Raw genomic sequence first — 16,003 nt, 5'->3', positions numbered from 1 at the left:
ACACATTAACATGCACTAGCAGAGCAGGGGATGGAACCTCCGACCCTCTGATTGAAGGACGACCCTGCTGACCGCTGAGCCCCCTGTGACAAGCGTGTTTATCTTTAATCGGCAATAATATCAAAAAATGTCACCCCGTTGTGAATGTGGTCATTTATTCAAACGTGTTTCATATTTCACCAACAGAATATGTCAAGATTCGGGGGTTGAAATCCTGGCTGAAGCATGAAATCTTGGAGAGGGGCGTTGTTTTAATGTCTTTCCGAGAAACAGGAAAAAGCGCTCATCTCCTTCAACAGGACTGGACCCTCACCCCCTGATAGTGTGTGTTGTTATAAATGATCACACCGTGGCCAACATTGTATCTACCTGTTGTTGGTTTGTTCCGTCCCGTGTGAGACGGCCCTCTTTCAGGAAGAAGGTGGAGCTATCTCTTTCAGGTCTGGTACGCCTGGAGCAACACCACCTGAGAGGGATCACCTAATCAGTGGGCGGGACATAGATACACCCAGAGTAAAGGTGCGTTCACACCAAAAGCGAAACTATTTTTTCGCGCGACCGAATCCCATGAAAAGTCAACGTACAGACTCGTGTGGCCGCGATAGACGCGATATTTTCCCGGGCGGCGCGTTTGGGGCGACGCAATTTTCGCCCCGAGTTGAAATATTTCAACTTTGAGGCGGTCATCTCGCAACTCGGGCCAATCGGCTCTTGAGTTCCGCTCTCGTAGCGCTGGAAGCGGAAGTCTTTCAGACGTAACAGTAACTTCATCGGTGAAAGTGACCGAGCTGAGTGAGCCTACGGGTGACGTCATGAACCCAAACACCAGGGCGTTGGTGTGTGGGACGTCCACAACAAGTATAAAGCAGAACTAGTGGTTAGTTATTCTGGTGGATGAAGGAGATTATAACTGTCTTTACGGAGACGAGACACGGAGATAAGCCCCGCCCCTCGCGCAGCGTCTCGACGCTCATGGTGAGAACACGGTGAACGGTCGAGCGAGTAAACTCACGCGTTTTGGGCGACGCGAAAAATAGTTTCGCTTTTGGTGTGAACGCACCTTAAGTGTTTCTCTCTCTCTCTCTTCACCTCTGAGCTTGACCATTCTGTGGCATGGTGCCTAAGTGGAGGCCACCATTTGTGTATTTTCGGGGGTTCTCTGACATTTTTGTTGTGTCTTTTCTCCTGTTTTGTGGTAAGACAGGGAGCTTAGTAGGCCTATTGTTTTTCATTTCACCACGGTAGTTCAGTGTGACCTTTTGTTTTCTAGTTAGCATTGGGGTTTTGTTTTATTGTGTTGGCCTTGGAGACCCTGATGCCTTTTTGCTTCTGTTTTAGTTTACCTTTTGTTAAGCCTTAGATGTGCTAATAAATATTCCTTATTTTGCTTAAGTATTCCCCTTTATTGTTCGCCTCCTTTGTTCCCCCCTTAGCTGTATCCCTTATTATTTGTATGTTACGGCCTGTGCACCCCTAGATAACCGAGAGGCCGTAGGCTAACGTGGTTTCTTAGGACCCCGACACATTTGTGTTTTCATAAAACACAAAACAAAAGGATGTGAAATCATTGGGAACAATTTGATTGACCGTCGAGAAAGACTGGACTGATGAAAGGATGCACCTGTGAGACACGAGCATATATACCTCTGAGGTCGGTCGGACTCTTTGCCCGGTGCCGTTTGAAACCGCTCACGTGGTACATTGGATTCGTGCACCGGTCAAATGAACATGTAGAATCCCAGCGTGCTGCTTGTGGCTGCGGTCTAAATATTCCATATATTACATTCTTGGCATTCACAACTCGCTGGAGAATCTGTTGATGGACAAGTCGGCCACGGCGCCGAGGAGGAGCTGAATCATCAGTGTGTTGCGCCTCCAGTCCACTTTATTTATTGTGCAGAATGTTGCACTAACATCGTCTCTGTGTCTTAAAATGTGTGTCCACGTGCTCCTGTGGACTCTCACGTGATCTCATGATAGCAGCTCGCCCAAAAACACCCGTCAGTACTTTACTAATCGCTTCATGTATTTAAATCTGCTGATGTTATTTCATCTTGAGTACTCATAATGAAGATTGGTATTTCAGCCCAGAACACACACAGTCGGTGTATATTTAGCAGATGGCGTCTTTATGTTATAATCCTGACATGTAATCCATCTGTTCGGTCTCTCTCTCTCTCTATCTATCTCTTATATCTCTTTATCTCTCTCTCTCTCCCCTCCCATTACCCCCTTCATGTCTTTGACCTCAACTGTAACGCAATGAAAGACATATCTAAAGACGAGTGTCACCCAACATGTTTTCCATCTGCTATTCAAAGTGGCTTCCAGTTTGGAGGCGGAGCTTAATTGTTTTGGTCAGGATTGCTTTGCTGTTCATTTCCGCTCCCACACATTGTCAAAACGGACATGATCATTATCACCCAACTTTTTTTATACAACAAAGCATCAGATATCCTGAGGTTGTTTGTGTGTGTGTGTGTGTGTGTGTGTGCACAGCTACTGCACTCTGGCATTACGACTGTAATAACATAATCCCAGAGATTTGGCCCGACAGCAAGACAGTATGCTGCAGATTTCAACTGGCAGGAGGGAATTATTGCGTGTACGCACTTCACAGACGGCTAGACGTGTGTTAATATTGCTGCTATGAGTCTCAACATGTGGCCCGTGGCCCTCCGAGTTCCACTGACTGTTAGGGGAATGACGTTTGGAGGAAACGTGGTTAAATGGTTAAAGTTCAGACAGGCCAATTTAAACTACCTGCACTGTCATTGTTTTTTGTCTTTAAAAAAAAAAAAATCTTGCTTTGTTAATTGTAGCATTAAAGAAACACAATTTTGTTCTCCTACATAGTGATAATATATATATATATGTGTATATATGTATATATGTATATATATGTATATATATATATGTATATGTATATATATATACATATATATATATATGTATATGTATATACATAAATATATAGGTTTCTTCCGTATTTTTCTTTGGGTTTGACCTGATCTGAAGTGAGGGTCGCAGTCAGAGGATGGTGCATGTTGTACAGATTGGAAAGCCCTCCAAGGCAACATTTGTGAAATTGGGCTAAACAAATATATTGTTATTGACTTGAATCCGTCTCTATTTAACAGTGCAATATTGACATGATCACGAAACTCAAACGTCAAATTACCATATAAAGTATAATGTTGCTGTCGGGTTTTTCCCTCTTCACACTTGCAAGCTGTTTAAATGAATTTGAATTTGTATGTGAACGTACAATTAAACGTAAATTAAATTAACTGAAAAACAAATTAAATATGTTTTACAGACGCCCTACGATTCACTAAGAGACACAGTGCTGTGCAAATACAAAACGCTGTGAACAATCTAATGTATCTTAACAAAACATACCACCAAACAAATGCACAACACATTTATAAATGCTTCAGAAACAAACACAAATATATATATAAAAAGTTAAAAACCTATTACGTAAAAGGATGAGATTATCAATACACGGATTATGAACATCCCCCGCCCTGCCCTGTCCCTCAAACACAACACTTCCACTATCCAGATAAAAATAGAAACCCCAACAATGACTTGCAGTTTAGTTGTTAGATTTTAGTCTTTATTGTACTATTTTTTTTTCTTGACAATTTGCTAGCGGACATGTGAAAACTTTGACCAACAAAACATCATCGTTATTATTATTATCTTTTTTAATTACAGCATATCGCCAGACTGCGGTAACAGTGAGAAGATTTGTTTGTTTTTTAAATGAAACAAAGAATAAAGGGAATTCAAACCAAACAGGAAAAGAAAACATTTTGACTTTAATATTTGATGGTGTTTTTTTATTTATTCATGTACACAATTTAACAGTCTAAAAACATTGAACACACAGAGCTGAAGACATTGCAGTGTTGGTTGGGAAGTGGCTGTCTTGAGGGCAGTTTATATACTGTAGCAACATGGTTCTGCTGAACTGTCGACTATCTACTGGGGCAGATGGGGAGAGGGGGGGGCGGGGGGGGGGGCTGAGACATTTGACGGGGAACTACAAACCAAAATGGCCGTCAATACAAAACTATCCGTCTTCTTTTTTTTCTTCTTCTTTAAATCCACCAATCAGGAGTGGGTAGAGACAGAGAGCAGAGTTAGGTAGCTTGAAGAGTTGGAAAATAGGGCAGCGGGGGGGAAAGATATGTGTGTGTATGGGGGGCGGAGGGGGATGTCTCGATTCTTCTTCTTTTACATTTCTTCTTTTTTTCTTTTCTCTCGTAGACAATATAAAATCTCACAGACAAGCAAAGAAAAGAATAAAAACACTGGATGCACATGTTTGTATGTATGTTTGCATGTATCGGACGGAGGGGATGGATGGATGGATGGAGGGATAAAAAGAAGGGCTTGAATTATTGCTCTCTGAGTAATTAATAATTTCACTTGTCATCTACATGAATTGCATCTTTCTCATCCTCTCAATCGCTCTCTCTCTTTCTCACCATGGTGTTCTGTAAACACGTGATCACTCCGTTTATTTGGGAGGAAGGAGGAAAGATGAAGGGAGAGAGGAGGAAGAGGGGAAAGAAGGAGGAGGAGGAGTGGGTGGTGAGGGGGGGTGGACTCAGAGCTCCTTGCTCAGCGAATCCCGGGCAGTTCTAATCCTCTTTGTGTGGCCTCACACGTTTCCCGCCTTTTTGTCTGGTAAATGATAACAGAAGAAATTGAAAAATGTATTAAAAAATAGGTCTTGAAAAAAGGATAATAATAATAAACAGTCATAAAAAGGGTTATATGTTGTATGTGCATTTAGTGGTTTAGTACAGATGTTGGTCTAGTGTTGGGTTAGTTTAAGTTATTTCATGTTAAGGATGTACACAAAGCAAACAACAACAACAACAACAAACACTTAAATGAGAAGTGGAGGATCATCATCATCATAACCAACAGGTAGACAGCCTGTCTGTCAGAGAGAAGGCTCGTTAATCTGGCTTGTTGAAGGGGATCCGTGACACTTTGATTTCGCCCACTAATCCGTTGATGGACTCAATTCCATTGATGTCCGCTAAAACAGCTTTTCACTCCACAGCTAACAGAACGCTAACTACCTAAGCTAAAGCTAGCAGCCAGCTGTCTGTCAGCTGGAGGAGGAGGGAGGAAGCACAAAGGTCGAGTCTGCAATTAACCTTTTGGTGGTTTTAACCCTTAAAGGCTACAAAAGGTCACACCAATGGTTTTCACGTTGATCACGTGCATGAGGGGCCTTCATGATCAATGAGTTGTTTCTGTCTTCCTCAAAATTCTTCCATTGAAATGAAAAGACATGTTATATTAACCGACTCTAGCCTACTGATTAGGAGTCTTGCGGCTTCCATGTTGTGTGAATTGGTGATTGTACTAATTTAAAGGTAGATGCTGAGTATCATTTGTACCAAAACATAAACATAATCACCAACTCAGTCGACAGATTATTTTTTGTATTGCAAATTTCTGCGAAACCATGGGATTTTTTCGTACTTGCAGAAACGCACAAAGCCATGCTGTTAACGCTGCGAAACGATTGGTTTGGTTTGGGAAACACAACTTCTTGACGATGGTTAGGCTTAAAATAATAAGCTACGAATGCAAGGAAACAACCATAACAATCTAACTACTGGAAATAAACATATACAAGTATTCAACAATACTAGAGACTACTGTTTATGTCCCATGGAAGAAGAAAAAAAATATTACACCTTTTATTGACCGTTGATTCATGAATATTGTGCTACGTATGTTGTGCTACGTAACATAATGCTATATCAGGCTGTGCTACGCGACATTGTGGAACGAAGTGTCTTTACATAACTCCGTGCAAAGGAAATCCATCAAGGGTGGTTGTTTTTAATTTAGCGAAGTTAAACTGTCACATTACATTGTTACGTTAAATTGTTAAGTTGTTGAATTATTATTTTAACACAAAACATGATCTTTTTTCTAATCTCAACCAAATAGTTACACGTCACACTGATCTGGTCTGTACTCAGGCTCATGCACTCTGGTGCCGCTCATTATTTGGTCTCGGTTCAGGCAGACAGCTTGTTTATATGGTCAAAACATTTCCTGAGACAATTAGCATTTTTGGTATTACTGCAGCCTGGGCTGATTCAGCGTTTAATGGAAGACTAGAAGAAAGAAAGAAAACTTGACCCGTCCTATTCAAATATAGTATAGTAACTGGGTTAGCAACAGTTTAGTCAACCGTTGAGAGGAAAATCAAATCTACACAAATCGATATCATCATTTCCATCAAAAATGGATAGTTTCTGACATACTGTGGGAGAATAGTCGAATATGTACATATACACTACCGTTCAAAAGTTTGGGGTCACTTAGAAATGTCTTTGTTTTTCAAAGAAAAGCACAGTTTTTTCAATAAAGATAACATTAATCAAAAATACACACTATACATTGTTAATGTGGTAAATGACTATTCTAGGTGGAAACGTCTGGTTTCTAATGAAATATCTCCAGAGGTGTATAGAGGCCCATTTCCATCAACTATCACTCCAGTGTTCTAGTGGTACATTGTGTTTGCTAATCGCCTTAGAAGACTAATATCTGATTAGAAAACCCTTGTGCAATTATGTTAGCACAGCTGAAAACAGTTATGCCGGTGATATAAGCTATACAACTGGCCTTCCTTTGAGCTTGAAGTTTGAAGAACAAAATTAATACTTCAAATAGTAATCATTATTTCTAACCTTGTCAATGTCTTGACTATATGTTCTCTGGAATGTTCAATTCATTTGATAAATAAAAGTGTGAGTTTTCATGGAAGACAAGAAATTGTCTGGATGACCCCAAACTTTTGAACGGTAGTGTATATGTAAATAAATAAGTTTGAGATGACTTACTAACGCCAATATATAACATGGTGCTACAAATGTGCCTGAAAAATAAATAATAAATGTCTGATTTCCATCAGCCAAAGTCCGTTGTTCGAGAAAAACTAACTCAATAGTGCTAAATTGTAATCACACAGTATTTGTAACCATCAAACGACTAACTCTACAATCATGCAACCATCTTAAGTAGCCCGATGACGCTTGGAAATTGTAAATAGTAAGATCTTCCCAAAGTTAGCACCTCACATGATGCGAATGGCTCAGTTACAGTTCAGGTCTATATAACGACTTTGAAGAAAACCTCTGAAACCAACCCCATCTCCCGGGAAGGATTATAAATAGCTCTCCATTTACTGATCTTTCTGCGTGTCATTATGCATTTGAGGTTTAAACGTTCCACGGTCAACGGTGTGAAACGGCGTTTAGCCGATCACTCAAAGCTACGTCGTTACAGTGAAAAGGCTGCGGCCATCTTTAGGCAATAAAACAGTATTAGTAAGGAAAACACGCCACTAACGTAACTTGAAACTGATCTCACGTCAGTCTCCTAAAATCCTATGTATGTTTGACCCATCCAGCATAAGCGGTCTGTGGAGAGTGCAGTTCCGCGGATGCGTTTACGCTGCAGTCGGGACATCGTACACGGCGTTCTTATTCGAAGCAAAATGACTTAGAATTGTCACGGCATACATGGCCCATTTGGGGAGAGTCGGCTATTTCACTGAATTCATTCAGCCCAATATCACAGATTAGAGTTCAGAGCCAAGGTGTTAAATGGAGTTAGATTTTAGCAAAAGAGTTTGAGCTTCAAAGAGGCTTCTAGTAAACGTCGGCTGCAGCAGGAGACACGGTGGTGGCTGGCTGGACACGGAGCCCCACACTGCCCTCGAATGGAGAGGGAGGCTGGGACCGATACATAATGGAGGGGATAGAGCACCTTCTGGTTCACAGGCACTTCACCTCCTCGTGCTCAGTGTCCAGCAGCTTCGGCTCCCAGTTGGGAATGTGTGAAACGGGACAAAAAGAAGCGAAGCTCTGCCGGAAAAGTGTCTGAGAAAAAAAAAAGCTGGATTGCATCTCCATCTTTGTATTTCTTCACATCACTGCTAAATCCAATTCATGTCCTCGGGTCATGACTGCAATAAATACAAGTGGAGAATCGAACACGTCCCTGCTCTAAAATGACTGGATTGATGGGGGCTGTGGTTCAGCCTCTAAGCACAGCTGCCCTGCGAATCTGCACTCACCATCTGAGTCCTTGTAATAAATGACACAGTTCCGGTAGTCTGGCTGTTCATGAACTTGACATGATAATGAAATTAGCCTTTAACAAAGTCAAAGGGCTGCTTCGCTCTCCTTCCAACTCTCTCGTCTATCGAACGCATCCTGGGTATTTACAGGTGAACAAACACAATTGAAGAACTACGATTTCATTTAAACGAATTCTGGAAGAAATGCTGAATTATTGTTGTGTCATGCAATCACCCAGGTAACGTTGTAATAATGTCTATGTGGTTCTGCACATACAGTGGTTTTAACTTATGTGTGGCTCAATTATATATATATATATATATACATATATATAACTATTTATATATATATTTGAATATATATATTCAAATATATATATAAATAGTTATACATATATATATATATAAATATATATTTGTATATTTATATAACTATTTATATATAAATTTGAATATATATATAAATAGTTATACATATATATATGTGTGTATATATAGAGTTCATCATTTTAGGAAAGTTGTTTTTTCAATTCTAATGTTGTGTATTAAGTAAGGAGCTGGAGTCAGGACGTGGTTAGCCTAGCTTAGCACAAAGGCTAGATGCAGGGGGAATTAGCGAGCCCAGCTAGTCCAAACTAAAGAAATACACCTACCAACGAAATTTTCAGATATTTTCGTCAGTCACGCGCAATTCCAGGATGCTTTATTTTAATTTGTTGCTGGATTAAATCTTACCCAGATACGTTTTTTTTTCTGATTGGCTATTGTGGAGCCCATTTCCTCTTTTTGATTGGCTGATAAGTGGCTCCTCACAGCAGACCTCCAGGGGAGCGCTTGATTCCTCCACGGTGAGGGCAGCGCGGCCAGCTCATGTTGGCGCGCTGCGGCACATTAAAACATCAAATAGCCGAGAGTTTTTTTCAGCGTGAGAAATACGATGTGTGGCGGGAGTGCGTGACGTAAGACCGAAATGCGTGAGTCTCACGCTCAATGCGTGACACTTGAGAGCCCTGCGTTTACCACATCCATTCTATTTAACCACAGACATGAGAGGGATATTAAACTCACCATCCTAACTCTTGGGTGGAAAAGTGTATAAGTGTGTTTCCCAAAAAGTTGTTGCATGTGTGTGTGTGTGTGTCCCCTAGCCTTTGCTAATATGTGTGAAGATACATTTGGCACGATTTAAGTATGAACATGAACGGTGTATTTCCACATGCATGAGTTACCCTGTGCAGAATTGTGCATTGGTGTTTATCTTGTGTGCATTGTGTTGGTATCAGACGCCGGCGGCGTAGCACCCGTTCAGACCGCTGTCGGCGCACAGCTCCCTCTCTAACTGATCAGCTGCAGCTGACATCACATCCTGAACAATGACCACCGCTGCGTCGCAAAGATCCCTCTTCCTCATTTCTTCCTCCTCCTCCCCCTCACCTTGGTCACATGACTCTGCACCATTGTGGCAACCTCTGTTGTGTGGAGACTCCGCCTCCCTTCCGTCCCCCTCCTCCTCCTCCTCCCTGCTAATGGCTAGCTCAGGTTCTTGATGGCTGCTTTTAGTTTGTTTACTGCTACCTTTTGCTATTGCTGGCGCTTGTTGTTGTTGTTGTTGTCTGTTGTTAGTATCTCTTTCTTTGCTGCTGCTGCTGCTGTTTTGTGTCTCATCAGAGTCCCGGTCGGCGTGCTCTAACTCACCGCTGTTTACGGCTGCGGCATTGATGATCTTGGCGTTGTTCTCCTCTTTCGCTCCTCCCGCCTCTTTGATCTTCTTCACCGGGCTGCCCGCCATGTCCTCCTCCTCCTGGTGATTGTTTTCGGCGTTCTCTTCTCCCGTGCCGTTGGAGCAGCCGTTCTCCCCATTGGTCACGGGAGTTTCAACGGGCGTTTTCTCCACCTCCTTCGCCGCCTCCTCTCCGTTCTCCACCGCCGGCGTCTTCTTCTTCTCCTCCTCCTCCTCCGCTGCCGCAACTTTGTCATTGGTCTCCTTGGCCGCCGTGTCATCTTCCCCATCTGCAGCCGCCTCCTTCACGGCTTCTCCCCCCCCCGCTCCCTCTGCTCCCTCGGCGGCCGCCTCCTCCTCCTCCTCCTCCTCCTCCTTGGCGCCCTCACCCATGTCCACGCTAGCGGACTTGCCCTTTCGAAGGATGAAGTTCTTCAGGGAAACCGCACGGCCAAAATGTGAGCGCTTGGCCTTGGATGACTTGCCGTCTTTGCCTTCCTCCGCCGCTCCATCCTCACCTGCAGGCGAGAAGAGAGTTCAGGCTTAAAGCTTCCTTATCATTCCCTCTGAATAATCGATCACAAAGGAATGAGTGAATTGATGGTTGAGTTTATGATTCTCACAAGCTTAATGCACCTGAATGTGAGCCTGCCGTGATTCATTTTTGGCCCCTAGTGCGAAATAAATCTATATATACTGAAACAAACAGTCACCACCTGGCTTATTGAATTGTATTTTTGCCCCATTTTCTTTCTGCAGCCAGAGAGGCAGCTACGTTTAGTCTTTACTGTCGACTGAAGCGACAGTGTGACTCGAATTTCAAACACTAACCACTAACTCCTGTCTCTGCTATCTGGAGAGGGAGAGACACGGCATGAATGTTTGAATGATCTGCGTGTTGACCTCTAGGTCTGACCTTCTCTAAAAAGGGTCACAAGATCAATCCTGCGGGGTCACGTGTGGATTGATGGTGTAAAGTGTTGCTACACTTTCCTCTGATCTGTGGTTTTATTTGAGAAATATTAGCTATTGTAACTTTGTTGGGCCTAAAGCAGTCGTTTGAAGGAAATCGGAGAAGTTTAGAGGGTAAACATGTGTTTTTATCTCACGACGGTCCAACCAGACGCTGAGTTGTGTTGCGTGTCCTCTCACCTGTGGCGGCAGCTGCAGTCGCGTCCTCCTCCCCACTGGGGGCGCACTCCGTGTGGGCGCGCTTGGACTTGGGGATGACGCGCTTCTTGAAGGAGGTCCAGATCTCGTTGGCGTGTTGCGTCACCGTCACGCCTCCAGCCGTCGCTGCCTTCTCCTCCTCCCCACCCTCCGCCTTTTCCTCCCCTCCCTCCGTCTTCACCTCCTCTGCTCCTCCCTCCACCTTCGCCTCCTCTGCTCCCTCCTCTCCTCCCGTCGCTGCAGCCTCCTCTGGCTTTGCGTTGTCAGCAGAGTCTTTGTCGGAGCCCTTGGCCTTACCGCTGATGCCCACCATGGACGTGTCCCTCTTCAGGCCCTGGAAGGTCCAGGAGCGTTTCAGCTTCCACCTCGTCTGCCCCGACTCCTTGGAGTCCAGCGTGGAGGAGTCTCCGCCTCCTTCTCCGCCTTCAGCTCCATCTTCTTTCACGTCTTCTGCTCCTCCTCCTCCTCCTCCGCTCCTCTTGTGAGCCTTCTGAGCCATGAGCTTCTTGAAGGACTGCCAGCGCTTCATGTGCTTGGTGGCTGCCGAGGAGGACGATGCTTTCTGTTCTCCCTCTGCGCCTCCCTCTGCTCCTCCGGCGGCCCCGCCCTCCTCTACGGTGGCGTCTGCAGTGGCGTTAAGTGCTTCAGGATCTCCCAGCCGGTCCAGGGACTTGGACCGCACCTTTTTCTGGGGTTCCGCGGCGTCCTTCTTCTCGGCGCTGCGATGGGAGAAGATCCTCGCCACCGGATTCCTCATTAAATCTCGAACTGTGGATTTAGCCTCTGCAGGTTTTCCCTTGTCTGCTTTTTTCTCCTCCTCCTTCTCTCCATTTTCTGGAGCTTTCTCTATCGCTGCGTCTCCTTCTGCACCTCCCTCTGCTCCGCCCTCAGCCGCCGCCGCACCCACCTCGCCTCCTTTCTCTCCCTCTTTCTCCCCTCCTTCAGTGGCATTCTCCTCTCCTCCTCCTCCTCCTCCTCCAGTGGCTGCGCTCTGCTCCTTCTTCTTCCGTCCTCCCATCACCTTCCCCAGGCCGCTCTTGTTGAGGAAGGAGTCCAAGAACGAGGTCTTGGGCTCAGCGGAGGAGGTGCTTTCCGAACTCTGAGGAGGAGCCTCCTCCTCGCCCGGCGCCGGTTCTCCCTCCTCGACTCCCGTCGCCGCCGCCGCCGTGTCGTTATTCACTGTCTCTTTGTTGTCAACGACCTCACAGTTGACGGCGGTGCCGTCTTTATCGACGACCTCACTGTTGACGGTCTCTGACTTTGCGCCGGCGTCTCCAGCCTGCTGCTCGGCCTCCGCCGGCTTGCTCTCCGGGGTTTTCCCGTCTTCCTGGGCCACCGGCGCTGCGCTGGCCTCCGTCGCCGCCATTTCGGAAAAGGAAAACAAACAACGGCAAAATAAAAAAAGAAAAAGTGTGCTCTTTTCCTTCCTTCTCTGGCCTTCTGCCCTCCTCTTCCTCTCTCTCTTCCCGCTTTTTTCGTTCCTCCCGCTGCGGTGGCGCTCTCAGGTCATGGAGAGTGCGGTGGAGAACAGTGATGAGGAGGAAAGATACTCAGCATCCTACTTGTCCTCCAAACTCCTGCAGAGAAAAGAGGGATGAGAGGAGAGGAAGAAGCGCAGATGGTTAATAGCCTGACTCGACACCATAGACACTCAATTAGTCAAGTCTAGACTGCTTTGAATGGGGAATGAAGTGTAACCCAATAGAGGATCTCCGAGGGAAATGCAATGCAATTTTGATGTTTCCTAGTCAGTCACACTTCCAGAATCTACTGTGGGACACACAAACTCCTACTGTTACTTTTTTTAATTACATGGCTCAAGGGGCTGCAAAATGTGCACAACACAGCAGCAATAAAAGAGTTTGACGCTTAACTTTTTATCAGCCGGTGCTTCAAAACCTCTAAGTTGACATTGTTTTTTTCTGTTTGACCGTCTCATCCACCTCTGGCATGTTATTTTAGCAACATGGCCATTAATGGGATGAAAGTTCACTCAGGGGATTTGGTGTGGCATGGCCATAACGTTGACTTATTGATACAATTAAAAACAGAATGGCCAAACTTTTTTTTGTTTTTTGTGTGTCACTATTACGAGTCAAGCTCTAAAAGTATTGGATCTGACATGTCCAATAAAGACTGGCAGCTTTCATTCGACTCTCCTTCCTTGTTGTTAATCCACAAAACACCCACATCTTCCAAAGGTTCATCACATCATCACGATTTCCGAGACTTGATCCTAAAGCACCAGTCGATATTATAGTTCCAATGAAGTAAATCTTTAGACACGGCTCACAAATATTTCATATTTATGATAACAGTTCAACCGTGTGTCTCAGTGATGCATTTAATGGAGCTCCGTGGGGATTTGCTGACAATAAGAAGAATATGCCAGACGTCTCCTTCAAAGGCTGCCCGCTTGGTCGCAACACCTTTGGAGAATTTAATGAATGAATCAGCAGATCAATGAATTCATGAGTCACACGCCGATGCTTTTCAGCTGTGTGAAAGTGTGGAGAGTCCAGACGTCTCGTGAACACGTTCTCCGGGGAGAAGGAGAGTGAGTGAGCGAGCCAGACTGCAGGAGGCAGAGAGATGCAGAGAGAGAGGCACGAGAGGGGCGAGCGAGGGAGGCAAACACAGACTGACAGAGAAAGAGAGAGAGAAAGAGGTGTAAACACATACACCACATACTCCAGATAATCTCGCTATGTTGTTGCCACAACTGACTGACTGGATGGGCCGCTGGTGGAGCGCTTGTTACACTGGCTGCCTTTGATCTTTACTGGTTGATTCAATCAGAGGACTCGTAGCTTATATCGGGTTGTATCAGCGTCAGGCTGGGCGCGATGGGGAGACGGTCCCCCTGGAAACGTGCAGACCGATGATGACAAGAGCAGCCTGAACTCAGATTAGCACCGTAACGTTGATTGCAAGTCTTGCATTCATAAAAGTAGGCCAGCAAATAATAAATTAGCCATTATAACCATGTTTGAGCTAGATCGTAGCTCGCGCTAGCTACGAGCGCGACAGTCTGATATCCGTTGTTTGTCAGCGCTCCGTGAGAACGGCTTTTGCAGGGAATATTTTAATGTCGTCATTGTCAATCGTCGTTTTGTGCTTCTTCTTTTTTTAAGTGTCGGTTCAGGCACCGCTTAGCCACCGGTATCGTTTTAAAAGTACCGGTTTAGCACCGGTATCGGGAAAAAAAAAAAAAAAATGATACCCATCCCAAGTCGTACACTAGAATGCGCCTCCGCCAACCGGTCGTGCTGCAGTTTACTTCCATGTCTGTCCAAACAATGTTTATGTATGACTCAAACCAGCCTCCGGGGATCATATTTCCTTGTGTCACGGGGGCCTGAAACCACGCTGCCAACCAGCACCCCAATGCGTCCGCAGAACGAAATTTTCGGATATCAGTCAGTCGCGCGCAATTCCAGGATGCTTTATTTTCATTGGTTGCTGGATTAAATCTTACCCAGATACAACAGATACGGGTTTTTTTCTGATTGGCTATTGTGGAGCCCATTTCTTTTTTTTAATTGAGTAATAAGTGGCTCCTCACAGCAGAACTCCAGGGGAGCGCTTGATTCCTCCACGGTGAGGGCAGCGCGGCTCATGTTGGCGCGCTGCGGCACATTAAAACATTAAATAGCCGAGAGTTTTTTTCAGTGTGAGAAATACGATGTGTGGCGGGAGTGCGTGACTTAAGACCGAAATGCGTGAGTCTCACGCTCAACACTTGAGAGCCCTGCGTCCGTTACACACAGAGCTGCTTCTGTCTGACGTACCCTGTGGATCTGACTCGCTGGATGATGGTCCTCTGGCAGGCTGTTTGTCATGCTGTTCAGAGGGTCAACCTGTTGACCTGAGGCAGCGGCAGACTCGGCGCCACAAGCGGACGCCTCGTTGCCGACGAGGGCCGTGTTTCATGGCGGCGAGCAGACCGTTCGGAGCATGTGATCCCGTCTCTCTCTCTCGCTGTTCTGACGTGTTTTACAAGTGCGCTCCAAGTGTAAATGCACTTTGTGTCGTTCAGCAGTAAACATTACGGTCAAGCTGACTGTCAGGCTGTATTGGAGTTAATCAGCAGCAACATGTTATATCAGCTATCCGATATAATGATGAATTATCTCTAGAGCTGACTGAACTTGAGAGTCATTTTTCCCAAATCCATGACACCGTTAGAGCTGCTGAACACATTTCAGGTCTTCGGGTTTGAGATTTTGACAGAAGGCGACGGCTTTCCTACTTCCAGCGACACGTTTCAGGTCACATTAGCGGCTGAATTTGCAGAATGATTATCAAGCGTTGGGTCTAATGTTCTGGTAATCAGTCCTTCAGAACAGAAGAATCTCCACTGCTGTTCAAGGAGACTCTGTTGGCTTCATTGACCTTCAGTATTTATTTCTGTCAGATTCCAACATCTGCAGTGAAATATACCTTAAGATCGATCATGCCGTCATTTTTTTGGGGTCTCATTTTCCCTCTTACGTTTTGGCTTTGTTTTCTGCACGTTTACTTCTCTACTGTATAACTATTTGAACGACACTGTGGAGCATGTTAATCTGGATAAATTGAATCTTTAAATATCTAGAATATAAACTACACCAGTCGCTTCAAGATTATAAGCCCCTAATGGCTTTGTATCCTCTAATTTACACGAGCCCCGACATATGGAGGTAAATCTCGTAAAAAAATGCCAAACTGATGGCACTGTTCTTCCAGAGCAAACGGAGCCAGCCGTTAAATCCAGTGAATTACCTTCTGGACTTGACTGTCAGTGTCTGCACTTCAAGTCTTCAGGGGATAAAGTGAGCATGCGGTTCAAACTTGAGTTGTACACATTAACCTGAAGGCAAGTTCTCAGCGCATCCAAGCCAAGAGTCTCCCCAACACATTCTTACTTACCCAGACAGAGGTCGCTGGGGTAAAAGTCCATTATTTGTTTGAACCATCCTATCATACCCACCATGGCA

General features: G+C 44.9%; 1 protein-coding gene across 1 annotated transcript in view; it reads right to left on the bottom strand.

Moving 5' to 3' along the window:
* Positions 1 to 4,090: 4,090 nt before the first annotated feature.
* The window catches only part of si:ch211-137a8.4 (uncharacterized), a 34,118-nt gene continuing 22,205 nt past the window's right edge, over positions 4,091 to 16,003 (bottom strand). Inside the window, exons 2-4 of the mRNA XM_056441868.1 lie at positions 11,007 to 12,601; positions 9,830 to 10,372; positions 4,091 to 4,698 (exon numbers count right to left, since the gene is read on the bottom strand). Coding sequence (XP_056297843.1) covers positions 4,676 to 4,698; positions 9,830 to 10,372; positions 11,007 to 12,390 — 1,950 coding nt within the window. The 5' untranslated portion in view covers positions 12,391 to 12,601 and the 3' untranslated portion in view covers positions 4,091 to 4,675. The remainder of the gene's footprint in view (positions 4,699 to 9,829; positions 10,373 to 11,006; positions 12,602 to 16,003) is intronic.

This window comes from Pseudoliparis swirei, chromosome 20 (genome assembly GCF_029220125.1).
Source record: "Pseudoliparis swirei isolate HS2019 ecotype Mariana Trench chromosome 20, NWPU_hadal_v1, whole genome shotgun sequence".
NCBI classification, from domain to species: domain Eukaryota; kingdom Metazoa; phylum Chordata; class Actinopteri; order Perciformes; family Liparidae; genus Pseudoliparis; species Pseudoliparis swirei.
This window is presented reverse-complemented; position numbering and strand designations above follow the sequence as displayed.